Here is a 13,735-nt window from a genome sequence, read left to right on the forward strand (position 1 = left end):
GGAGCAGAAGGCCTGAGGGTAAGTCGCAGAAGCGGAACTCATAGCAAAATGCTCCGCTAAGCGATTTGCAACGACGTCGGAGTCAGTACAAACTGCTCCATTCACTGAGAGCGCAGGGACGCTGGCAGGGGTCCGATAACCGTAGACGCGTCAAATCTTGGCCCAGACCTGCGATGGAGGGATATGGAGGCCAATGGTGGACACATACCGCTCCCAGCACTACTCCTTGCCTTGGCGGATAAGGAGGCGGGCCCGCGCACGCAGCCGTTTGAAGGCAATAAGGTGGTTCATGGAGGGATGTCGCTTGTGACGCTGGAGCGCCCGCCGGCGATCTTTAATCGCTTCAGCGATCTCGGGCGACCACCAAGGCACAGCCTTCCGCCGAGGGGACCCAGAAGAACGGGGAATGGCAAATTCGGCGGCAGTAACGATGCCGGTGGTGACCGATTGAACCACCACATCAATGTCATCAGTAGAGAGAGGCTCAAAAGCGGCAGTGGAGGAGAACAAAACCCAGTCAGCCTTATTCATAGCCCATCTGCTAGGGCGCCCAGAGGAGTGACGCTGTGGTAGTGACAAAAAGAGCGGAAAGTGGTCACTACCATACAGGTCGTCATGCACACTCCATTGGACAGACGGTAAGAGGCTATGGCTACAGATGGAAAGGTCAATGGCGGAGTAGGTGCCATGCGCCACACTGAAGTGTGTGAAGGCATCATCATTTAACAGCGAGAGATCGAGCTGCGACAATAAATGCTCAACGATGGCGCCTCGACCTGTGGCCACTGACCCACCCCACAGAGGGTTATGCGCGTTGAAGTCGCCCAATAGCAAGAAAGGTGGTGGCAATTGGGCGACCAGTGCAGCCAGGACATGCTGCGAGACATCACCATCCGGTGGAATGTAAAGACTGCAGACGGTAACAGCCTGTGGCGTCCACACGCGTACAGCGACAGCCTCTAAAGGCGTCTGGAGAGGGACAGACTCGCTGTGGAGAGTGTGAAGGACATATATGCAGACGCCACCAGACACCCTTTCATAAGCTGCTCGGTTCTTATAATAACCCCGATAGCCACGGAGGGCGGGGGTTCGCATCGCTGGAAACCAAGTTTCCTGGAGAGCAATGCAGAAGAAAGGGCGAAGGCTGAGAAGTTGGCGGAGCTCAGCGAGATGGTGGAAGAAACCGTTGCAGTTCCACTGGAGGATGGTATTAGCCATGGCTGGGAAAAGCGTGACGGGACTGGGAAGGCAGATTACGCCGCTGGGTCACCTGCTGCCTCCAAGTGAGAACCTGTGCCAGTGCTTTCCATGGCGTCGGAGGGACTGGCGAGATCGAGGTCCTCAGACGCAGAGTTGGAAGGTTGCGGTGGGACAGGTGCCACCGCACTGTCAGGATGCTTGGGAGCCTTTGTCTTCAACTGCTTCGCACGCTGTGCCTTGGGAGGGTCTGGCTGGGAGGGCCCCACTGGGTCAGTCTCAGGGACGGACGACGACCGTGAAGCCCTATAACCAGCGACCGGTTGTTGTTTCAAATCTTTGCGGGTGTCCGCTTTGACACTGGGCAAAGCCTGGGAAGGGAGGGCCCCAAGGGACCCCTTCCTGGCTAGAGTAGCCGAAGAAGCCCTACGCTTCTCCGGCTGGGAAGGGGGGACGAATGTCCCCGATGGTTGGGGTGGTGTTGCTCCTGGAGTAGATGGAGCAACAGAGGGCGAAGCGCCCCCCACAACCAAGGGGGCCAGTTCATTGTAACATAGCTGAGAGGCAACAGTACGTGACGACACGGGAGAGGATCGGACTGCTGTGGCAGCAGCGGCATAGGTGGATGTCATGGGCATGGGATGTAGCCGCTCATATTTCCGCCTTGCCTCGGTGTAGGTCAGGCGGTCCAGGGTCTTATATTCCATTATCTTCCTTTCCTTCTGGAAGATCCGACAGTCCGGTGAGCAGGGGGAATGGTGTTCTCCACAGTTAACACAGATGGGAGGCGGAGCACATGGAGTATCAGGATGCGATGGACGTCCGCAATCCCGACACGTGATGCTGGAAGTACAGCGAGATGACATGTGCCCGAACTTCCAGCATTTAAAACACCGCATCGGAGGAGGGATATATGGTTTCACATCACAACGGTAAACCATCACCTTAACCTTTTCGGGTAAGACATCACCCTCAAAGGCCAAGATGAAGGCACCGGTGGCTACCTGTTTATCCCTCGGACCCCGATGGACGCGCCGGACGAAGTGAACACCTCGTCGTTCGAGGTTGGCGCGTAATTCATCATCGGACTGCAGAAGAAGATCCCTGTGGAATATAATACCCTGGACCATGTTGAGACTCTTATGCGGCATGATGCTAACGGAAACATCCCCCAACTTGTCACAATTGAGCAACCTCCGTGACTGGGCAGAGGATGCCGTTTTGATGAGCACAGAACCAGAGCGCATCTTGGACAAGCCCTCCACCTCCCCGAACTTGTCCTCTAAATGCTCCACAAAAAACTGGGGCTTGGTCGACATGAACGATTCTCCATCAACCCGCGTACACATGAGGTACCGGGGTGAATATTCTCCACTGCCTTCTTTAGCAAGACATTCCTCCCATGGAGTAGCTAGGGAGGGAAACGATCTCTGATCAAATTTCTTCCCATTGAGGTTAGACCTCGATCGCTTAGAGACTGCTGGTGGAGGCCCACCAGCGATAGATGATGTACCACGCTTCATTGCGGGTCATCCGCCCTGATGCCACCTACTCCGACCAAGGGCCCTCCCCACGGGCGCCACCCAGCCACAGCAATAGCCACCTGGCAGGATGGCCATTGCCGGGAGTCCTGATGCCCCAGGGAGATGGGCATCTACTCCTTGGCATACGTGGGGAGTTAACGGCGCAGGCATCAGTAGAGCGATCCCTGTGTTGTCAGGGGGCTACAACCAAGAGGGTACATGGCGGCCCCACCACAACGGACTGGCTACCGTGCTAGATGTTAGGTGACATGTGGTCCATGGGCGTCTTCAGTGCAGAAAACGGCCCTGCACAGTGCTTGGCAGAAAGTGCACGCAGGAGCGCATCCATGCCCAAGCGATGGAGAGCGGGCAAGACTGCAATGCAACGACGAATAAGATGGCGAAAGTTCTCAACACAACACGGACACAATGCACCAAGTAAGGCGCCCTTCCCCAATCGGCTCGCTCTTCGGAAAAATTTTGAGATATGGAGGTCAAACCCGACAGGGGACCATCACATAAGGCCGAAACGTTTGAGACTCCTTTGAGTCGCCTCTTACGACAGCCAGGAATACCGCGGGCCTATTCTAACCCCCGGACCCGCAGGGGGGGAAGGGTAGGGGTGGGAGACAAAGTGCTGCTGGGAGCGTGCATGGACGAGGTGGAGAATGGGGCGGCTAGGTGCAGTTGGGAGGTTAGACGAAGGAGGGGGGGCACGTTTAGTGGAAAAGGAGATGGCAAGGGGCTGGGAACTGGGGTTGTGTAAGGATAGATGAGGATATTGTGCAGGTTTGGCAGGTAGTGGAATATCACTGTGGGAGGAGTGGAAGGATAGTGGATAAGACTGTTCTCATTTCAGGGCATGACGAGAAGTAGTCAAAAACCCTGGTGGACAATGCGATTCTGTTGCTTCAGTCCTGGTGGTATTGAGTCACTAGGGGAATGCTCCTCTGTGGCTGGATGCTGGGGCTTTGGGAAGTGTTGGGTGGCTGCAAGGATAAGGCATGTGAGATCTGTATTTGTACAAGGTTGGGAGGGTAATTACGACCTCTAAAGGCCTCAGTACGACCCTCAATATATTTCAAGAGGGATCATCTGTCACTACAGATGCGATGGCTATGGCTGGCTAGATTGTATGGATGGGACTTCTTGGTATGGAATGAGTGGCAGCTGTTTAAGTGAAGTTATTACTGATAGTTGGTATGTTTGACATGGACAGAGATACTATCTTTTTCATTATATTGTTACATTCTTGTAACCAACATTGATATATGACCTTTTATGCTGATTGGGTGATTGTTCTCACATTTTATATACTTTTGTTATCCTCAGGATTGTGTGGGTGACATTTTTCCAAACGTTTGATTGCATGTCTACTCTCAAAGACTCTACAAACTATTTTCAATAATCCTTGGGAGCCACTCCCCAATGATTTTGAAAAATTCTGAAGGAATGTTACCTATCTCTTCTGCCATGTTTGATAGCAAAATGTTCCAAAGTTCTGTCTAACCATGACTCTTATAATGGATCCTGTAAGTCTTACTCTTATTCCTATTGCTTCTTCTATCGCATCAGCAGACAGTTCCTTGCCTTCAAAGACACTCGATTAACTCGATCCACCATACCACTCTCTCCTCTGTATTCAAAAGTACGATTCCATTTGCACTCTTTAATGTTCATGCCTTTGCTTTCAACTTCACCAAAAGTAATTTTGGCTTTCCTGTAAATTGAATCTGAGCTCCTAATGCCTATTTCTTTGTGATTTCTTCACACTTTTTCTCTGGCCATTTTGCCTTGGCTTCTCTGTACTTTCTACTGATTTCATTCATAAGTGACTTATACTGCAGTATACTTATCTTTTATTTAATATTTCCTTCTTTCATTGATTAAATGAATGACTGCTTCTGCTACCCTAGGTTTCTTCACAGCTACCTTCTTTTTACCTGTTGATTACTGTACTGCAGTTGGAAACAAATTTTCTGAGAACTCAGATAGGAGCAGAAGTAACTGGTCCAAGCTATCTTCAGTAGAATATTTTCTGTTTAAAATCAAATAATAATGTAGATGCAGATGATGGCTCTTCTTAGGGATGCCCATTCCTCAATTGAATTGCCTGCTGTAGTATTCATAACCTATGTACACTCCTGGAAATGGAAAAAAGAACACATTGACACCAGTGTGTCAGACCCACCATACTTGCTCCGGACACTGCGAGAGGGCTGTACAAGCAATGATCACACGCACGGCACAGCGGACACACCAGGAACCGCGGTGTTGGCCGTCGAATGGCGCTAGCTGCGCAGCATTTGTGCACCGCCGCCGTCAGTGTCAGCCAGTTTGCCGTGGCATACGGAGCTCCATCGCTGTCTTTAACACTGGTAGCATGCCGCGACAGCGTGGACGTGAACTGTATGTGCAGTTGATGGACTTTGAGCGAGGGCGTATAGTGGGCATGCGGGAGGCCGGGTGGACGTACCGCCGAATTGCTCAACACGTGGGGCGTGAGGTCTCCACAGTACATCGATGTTGTCGCCAGTGGTCGGCGGAAGGTGCACGTGCCCGTCGACCTGGGACCGGACCGCAACGACGCACGGATGCACGCCAAGACCGTAGGATCCTACGCAGTGCCGTAGGGGACCGCACCGCCACTTCCCAGCAAATTAGGGACACTGTTGCTCCTGGGGTATCGGCGAGGACCATTCGCAACCGTCTCCATGAAGCTGGGCTACGGTCCCGCACACCGTTAGGCCGTCTTCCGCTCACGCCCCAACATCGTGCAGCCCGCCTCCAGTGGTGTCGCGACAGGCGTGAATGGAGGGACGAATGGAGACGTGTCATCTTCAGCGATGAGAGTCGCTTCTGCCTTGGTGCCAATGATGGTCGTATGCGTGTTTGGCGCTGTGCAGGTGAGCGCCACAATCAGGACTGCATACGACCGAGGCACACAGGGCCAACACCCAGCATCATGGTGTAGGGAGCGATCTCCTACACTGGCCGTACACCACTGGTGATCGTCGAGGGGACACTGAATAGTGCACGGTACATCCAAACCGTCATCGAACCCATCGTTCTACCATTCCTAGACCGGCAAGGGAACTTGCTGTTCCAACAGGACAATGCACGTCCGCATGTATCCCGTGCCACCCAACGTGCTCTAGAAGGTGTAAGTCAACTACCCTGGCCAGCAAGATCTCCGGATCTGTCCCTCATTGAGCATGTTTGGGACTGGATGAAGCGTCGTCTCACGCGGTCTGCACATCCAGCACGAATGCTGGTCCAACTGAGGCGCCAGGTGGAAATGGCATGGCAAGCCGTTCCAGAGGACTACATCCAGCATCTCTACGATCGTCTCCATGGGAGAATAGCAGCCTGCATTGCTGCGAAAGGTGGATATACACTGTACTAGTGCCGACATTGTGCATGCTCTGTTGCCTGTGTCTATGTGCCTGTGGTTCTGTCAGTGTGATCATGTAATGTATCTGATCCCAGGAATGTGTCAATAAAGTTTCCCCTTCCTGGGACAATGAATTCACGGTGTTCTTATTTCAATTTCCAGGAGTGTATATACAGCCTCTGAGAACTTCAAACCCATGTCATCATTTCTCATCATCACCTCAGTATCTTAGTTCTTCACACAATAATTATTCCTGATGATATGTTATACTTTAAGCTACTCAGCTACTCCGCATTATTACCAAATTGTGATTGGTTTCTGTACCTGTTCCTGGATACATCCAATTTTGGGTGTGTGTGTTTCACCAGATGTAATTCTGCTGATATTTTTCAAATTTTGCTTGTCTGTTCCAAGTGTAACTCCTCCTGCTGTGATTGTTGAACAGTGTATTTGCTATTACTAGCTCAAATTTATTCCAGAATTGAAAGAATCTTCCTAATTTTTCTGTCCCATTACTCGTCTTATGCTTGTGATGTTGGTATGTATACCAGAAATACCTGAACTATAGTTGCTGGCATTGGTCTACTGTCGATTCTGATGAGAATAACCCCATCATCACTGACTCACTCTTTACCTTATCTTACTATTCCTAATGAACTCAACACCAGTTTATCATTCTTACCTGCTGCTGATATTAACCTACATTTGTCAGTAAGAAATCTTTATCTTGTCTACATTTTACTTCACTAACTTCTATTATCTACAGAATGAGGCATTTCATTTTCCTTTTCAGATTTTGTAACTTCTATATCACATTCAGACTTTTCTCCCCACAACTTCTAGTCTTGTGTGGTTAGTTTCAGTTGATGCAACTAGTGAGGATTCATTAAGACAAGTGAGTGAGTTTTCCCAGACAGACACTAAAAATGTAAAAAGTTACAAAATACATCAGACACAGACATTATGCTGATCTTGCCCAGTACACACAAATGTCAAATAATTTTCAAAAGCTGTGTTTAGCTCCTATCTAAAAATAACAACAACACAATACCTGCTTCATCATTTCAGCAGTAACAGGCACATTATAAATAGAGCTACGGAGGTAACGCGGACTGGCATTTCCTTGGTCCTGCGTTATGAAGTCTGTTGTCACAAGAGGTGGAACCAAACCTTTCTGGTTTGTTATGAAGACACCTGATCGGTTGCGTTGATCATCCAACATAACTTGAATCTGTAAAAACAGAGTTTTTGTCACTATCTGGCAAGAAACAAAAGCAACAAAATAGAAAGTCCAACAAAAAAAATCATCCTATTATATCATTTTCAGGCACATACTACAATATAGGACTTTAATTTCTAATACAATTTTAATTTAACTATGTGTAGGAACCACAATGTACAAGTTGGTACGTTGATAACTAAGGAATTTTATTTGTATGATGCAATACCTAAAAATCGTTCTTGTTCAGTACAAATATGAGGGAAAAATGTAAAAAAAAAAGCTACTCACAGGACTTGGCATCTGGTCAGGTAAGCTACTCACAGGACTTGGCATCTGGTCAGGGTCCAGACGTCGAGCCTGCTGTTGTTGCTGTGGTGAATACACAGGTTGCGGCTGGGGCTGGCCAGGCAGAGTGGGTGGGTAGCTGCCGCCTGGACCAACACCAGCCTGTGGTGGCTGATACCCTGCCTGCTGTGGCAAGTAGCCCTCCTGAAGTACAAAATTGACAATCAGCACTACATCAGAGTAAACACAAAAAAATATATAAGATTTATACTAAAGATAACAGCTGTCAAACATCAAGAAGGCATAAAAGGATTTAAAATCCACACCAGATGGCACCAAGATGATCTGGCATGGGTCCCGTGGCAACATAGTGTGGTAATCTGCCACAAATGGTGGGTGCAGAGCTCTGACCCAGGTGGTTTACTAGCTGGTGGCAACAGTCCAGGCCCGTCAGTTCTTACACTGACTTCGACCGATGAGGCCCTCACACCACACCATGCTCTTGGTTCCACACATGCTAACTGCTCACTCATTTGGACTGGTCAGGTCTTGAGCTTTTCTCTGTGCCCGTCTCCACTCAATATCCAGACTCTCCACTGCCCACTGCCTCCCCCCCCCCCCCACACACACACCATTAGCTACAGGACAGTTTTACAGTGTTGTCGTGCCAAGCAGACACAAAACTGATGATGGAGGACATTCTTATGCATGTAACACTTTTTTTTCCACTGTGTTAATTTGTGCCCACCGTGGACCCGGAAATTTTGCAGTGCTGGCAGGGACAATTGTGCCACCAGCAGGAGCTGCACCAGGAACATCTGCAGGAGCTGCTCAGCTAAACAGATCTGCTCTCACACCACACTGGTGTTGGGACAGACAGTTGCAGAGAAGCCTTCATCCCTGCCATCCCTGATGCCTTTTGTCAGTTTTGGCAAGTACATGGAAATGTGGGAGAATTACCTACACCAATTGTTGCTGCACTGCCAGGTAAGATTTATTGTCAATCCAACTGATACAGCCATCTCATTATTGTCCTGTAGTGCAGAGTTGTATGAAATAGTGCAAAAATTTGAAGTCCTTTACTGAGCCCGAGAAATTTAACTTTTAAGGACCTATTTCATTTGCTCACACAGTATTTTGGGCACCAAACCTGGGTGAGGCAGCACGGTTGCAGTTCAACCAGCACCCCATGTGCCTCGAGCAGTCGCATATGACCCGGATCACCAACCTGCAGCAAGACCTCTTGTGCAAGTGTCAGTTTGAGTGTTCTCAATGTGATACCTAATATGCAGATTCACTTATTTGGGGTGTGATCGGGTGATTAGCATCCTACCCCAAGGTCCAAATTGGGGGATTGGTCTTCTCTGACACTGCTTTAGCCGAAAGTGCCCTGATTTCTGGATCACATGAACTTAAGGCAGCAGCAAAGGACGCATCTTCCAGCAATTGACAGGTGGGAAAGTTAGATGTACTTGATAAACACCACCCACTACTCTGTGGAATTGGTCAGGTGACCTTGCTTTCTGCTGAGCCACTGTATGTTGACAATTTGAGATTGGCGATATCACAATGCTGCTGTCTTTGCTCGTAAAAAAATTTATGATTTGTGCTAGAAAATTGCCAGTATTTCAAACTGGCAGCACAATCCCACAATGAAGCAGTTGCCTCTGAGATAATTAGTAATTGAACACGTTTCGCAGGGATCTGATGGAACACTGTTGTTTAGTGGTCCAAGGATCCTATTACTACGGGGTAACATTTGTACGCAGCAACAAAGTGAGGCAATGACAGTTTATTTTATTATTGTTTAATTGAACAGTGATTTAGCTCATGTAACATAAGTTTATTTCATTACTGTTTAATTAAACTAAGACAAAACTGTGATTTTGCTCATATATGTTTACCTTGAACATAAAGAGAGCTCTATTCTTCAAGTATGTACAAAGCACACCAGACGTCTGCTCATGTTGTGAAAATCTGTGGGTCCATTTGAGGGTTAAACATGCTCAACATTTTATGTCAGCCATTGTCCAAGATCGTGTTTGACATTGTTGAACAATTTACATTGTTGGTATTTCTTTGTTCACTTATTAAATGTTTTTACATTCTAATTACATTTTATTGATGTACATACTGCATAAACATAAGAAAAATTCCTCTTCAGTTCCTCTCCACAAATGCTGTAGCGCAAATACTGTAGGTGTACTATATTTCTCTACTTTTTGAAGGGTTACCTTTATGGTAGCCTAAAATTTACAGACATGAAATTTTTATCAAAAAACAAATAAAAAATATGTTTTGTGTAACTATCGGCTTTAACAACCATAAACCATCCGTCCCTTCAATGTCGTTATAACCGGTTTTGACTATGTTTTAAATACTGTAGGTGCTATCATGCATCTTTGTCAGAAACCCTTGGTCACTGGAATATCTCCAGTTATTTTGTACCTATTTTAATTCTACACACTGTGCTTATTTAAACACCAAATAATTGATTATAGACATTTCGAAATAACTTTTTATGTCTGTGATAGCTGCCTCAGCAACAGGCACTGGAGGTATCTAGAATACTCCTATTTCAGTATGTCCTTCATAGCAGAGTGCAGGGAAAGAGAGAGAACAACAAGGAGAGAGACTGCAGTGTCCAGAAAATTTTGTAATAGTGAAAGGTTTATATAAAATGATAAAACTACAAAATAGAAAACCCACATTTCAAATGCTATGTATGAGGGGCAGTCAAATGAAACCACTCACTCACCTCAGTGGGACCAGGGAATGGTTCCAATCAAATGAGATGATCAATTCCTGTTTCATAGAATGTGGTGGGTTGCTGACAGATCCACAACCACACCCACTCTTGCATTCTTGCATTCTTCACACAACTGAAACCGATTTCCATTCATGTCTTTCTTCAGGTCACCAATGACGCAAAATTCACACAGTGGAGATGCAAGCAGCATGGAACACGTTGCGGCATTACTCAACGAAATCGCTGAAGCATAGACTTCGTCCAACAGGCAATAGGGGGGGTGGGCGTTATTGCACAACAGGGCAATGCCGTCTGACACCATTTCTGGGCATTCTGACTTTATGGTGCATCACAGTTTCTACAAAGTCTATTCACAGTGCTGTGCATTGACTGTGGTTTCACACTCTGGGAACTCAATGAGCAGAAAGCCCTGCAGTCTAAACAGGTCAAGATGACCTGACCAGAACATGTGAGAACTGCTTCGGATTTCTTTGGCAGGGGAGATGCGGGATTTTTTTCACTGGAGGCTTAGCAGTTTGTCGCTGGACTGTCAGAATGCTGCCTGACGGAAGCATCCTGTTAAACAATAACACCCATCCCCACACTGCCAATCGGACGAAGTCTATGCTTCAGCAATATGGTTAGGAAACACTGCATCATCATCTGTACAGCCCAGATGATTTTCAGATCATTGGAAACCTGATGAAATAGATGAGTGGACGTCTGTTTCAGTCACATAAAGGAGTGCCAGAGCGGGCGTGGTCATGGATCCATCAGTGACTGACAACATTTTATGAAACAGAAATTGATCATCTCTGTCTGCCAGTGGAATAAATGTCTTAATATGTCTGGTGATTACTTTTGAATCAAACCATTCCACGGTTTCGTTGTGGCAGATGTTTGGTTCTCATTTGCCTGCCCCCTCATAGATCTTTAAATGTCAAATATTACAACTCCAAAATATATTCAGTAATCTACCAACCTGAGGTGATGAAGGGTAACTTCCTTGTGGTGGTGGCATATGTGGTCCTCCCCTGTAAGGTCCTCCAGGAAGCTGGGCTCCTTGTAGTGGCGGCTGTATTTGACCTTGCATGGGAGGTCCTGGAGGTGGAGGGTGAGGTCCCTGCTGGAAGGTCTGTGTGGGGAATTGGCTGCCTTGGGTGTACTGGGGAGAGATCTGGCCACTTGGTGGTCCCAGAGGTTTCGGCCCTGAGTGGCCTTGGCTCAGGTGAGATGGAGGACCTAAGTGTGGAGGCATTGGGCTGCCCTGTGGAGGCATTCCACCCGAATGTGGAGGCATTGGGCTGCCCTGTGGAGGCATTCCACCCGAATGTGGAGGCATTGGGCTGCCCTGTGGAGGCATTCCACCCGAATGTGGAGGCATAGGACTGCCCTGCGGGGATATCGCATTTTGCAGTGGAGGCACAGAACCTGTTTGAGATGGAATGTGACCACTCTGTGAGAACCCGTACCGTGGCTGTGGTGCCTGGGGACCGCCCTGTGGTGGTAGGTGGCTGGACTGTGGAGGCACAGAACCCGACTGTAGTGGCGGCAGAGCATTGCCTTGTGGTGGCATCTGGTTGAACTGTGGACCAGTGGTGTCTCGTGGTTGCACGTGGTTTGTCTGTGGATGTATCTGTCTGCCGTGTGTAGGTGGGTGACCCGGTGGGCCTGTTTGTGCAGGCAGAGGGCTACCGTGTGCGTACGACATTCCGGGGTGCGTCGGTGGATGCGCAGTGCCGCCATGGCCGGGCGGCAGGCTCGAATGCTGACCTTGGGTGGGAGGTGGTCTTGGACTACCCTGAGGAGGAAGCTGGGAGGACTGCAGAGATGGGTTTAAGGCCTGTGGGCTCGACACTGGTGTCGGTCCCCTCCCCGGACCATTGACGTACGGTGAAGGCGACGGTCCCGGAGACGGACGCTGCTGCTGTGCTGGTTGTGACCCAGGAGTAGTGTATGTTCCCAGGCCTTGTGCAGGAGAACTAGGGAAGCCTGGCTTGCCTGGTGGTCCCCCTCCAGCACCAGGCAAAACCTGAGAAGAAGAAAATAACCAACTACAGTGATAGTATGTTCTTTTTGTCGTCACTAAGATTCACTGTAAAATTCACCATCATCAAAACACTTCAAAATATTTTCAGCATGATTCATTTCCCTGCAAACAGTGCTCTGAGTATAGTCTTTCAATTTCACATTTACGACTTTTTTAATACTGCAGTAATAATTTACTCCTATACAGTTATTACTATATCCTACTATTGTTTGACTTAAAAATGTGGCTGAGGTTCTGCAGATACACTGATTGGCCAGTGTGCGAGGAATGACTGCTAGCCAGACACACATACAGTGCAAATAGAATCAGCGAGCTTACAGTCAGTGTGTAGAATGCGGTAGATGCATAATATATCTGAGTTTGAAAGAGGGCAGACTGTGGCCACCCGGAGGCTCAGCATGAGCATTTTGGAAACTGCATGACTTTTCGGGTGTTTGAGAAGTGCTGTGGTGAATGTTGAATGTCTTCAACATGTGGCGAAACCAAGGTGAAAACACATCTTGACGTTGTGGGGTGGGGCCTCATGTCTGACGGTATAGGCTGGGCAGAGTGGTAAAACTTGACAGCCGGTGAACTGTGGCAGAACTAAGGACAGAGTGGAAGTGTGTGTGAACACACAATACCCCAAACATTCCTAACAATGGGCCTCTGCAGCTGATGACCCATGCATATACCAATGCTAACAACACAACATTAGCAACTATGACTGAAATGGGCACACGGCCATTGGCACTGGATGTTGTCAAAGTGGCAGAGTGTTGTGTGGTTTGATGGATCCCGATTCCTTCTTCATCATACTGATGAGAGGGCGCAAATCTTCCACGGGACATCTGTACTACAGGATGGAGACAAGCTGGTGATGGCTCCATTATGCTCTGTGGAACATTCATGTGGGCATCCGTGGGTCCAGTTGAGCTCGTGCAAGGCACCATAATGGCCAAGGAGTATCTTACACTGGTTGCAGACCACACACACACCTTCATAATGATTATGTTTCAATGGCAGTTGCATTTTTGAACAAGATAATGTGTCATATCACAAAGCCAGGAATATGATGGAGTAGTTCAAGGAACACAATGACCAGTTCCAATGGATGTGCTGGCCCACCCAACTGGCCTTATCTGAACCCAATTGAACACATCTGGGACGTGACTGAACGTGGTGTTAGAGCTCATTGCCCCTTCTCCATGATTTACGAGAATTAGGTGACTTGTGTGTGCAGATGGGGTGCCAGTTTTCTCCAGTGACCTATCAAGGCCTCATTGCTTCAATGCCATTACACATTGCCGCTGTTATCTGTGGTCTAACATGGGCA

General features: G+C 48.1%; 1 protein-coding gene across 5 annotated transcripts in view; it reads right to left on the reverse strand.

Moving 5' to 3' along the window:
* Nucleotides 1–13,735, reverse strand: part of LOC124780762 (protein transport protein Sec24C) — a 131,702-nt gene that overhangs the window by 62,508 nt on the left and 55,459 nt on the right. For 2 of the 5 annotated variants that reach the window (XM_047253806.1, XM_047253805.1), the window contains exons 4-6: nt 11,353–12,402; nt 7,625–7,825; nt 7,166–7,345 (exon numbers count right to left, since the gene is read on the reverse strand). In XM_047253806.1, the coding sequence (XP_047109762.1) occupies nt 7,166–7,345; nt 7,625–7,825; nt 11,353–12,402 (1,431 nt within the window). The remainder of the gene's footprint in view (nt 1–7,165; nt 7,346–7,624; nt 7,826–11,352; nt 12,403–13,735) is intronic. The other 3 variants (XM_047253808.1, XM_047253809.1, XM_047253807.1) reach the window with 3 other exon arrangements.

The sequence above is a fragment of the Schistocerca piceifrons genome, chromosome 1 (genome assembly GCF_021461385.2).
Source record: "Schistocerca piceifrons isolate TAMUIC-IGC-003096 chromosome 1, iqSchPice1.1, whole genome shotgun sequence".
Taxonomy (NCBI): domain Eukaryota; kingdom Metazoa; phylum Arthropoda; class Insecta; order Orthoptera; family Acrididae; genus Schistocerca; species Schistocerca piceifrons.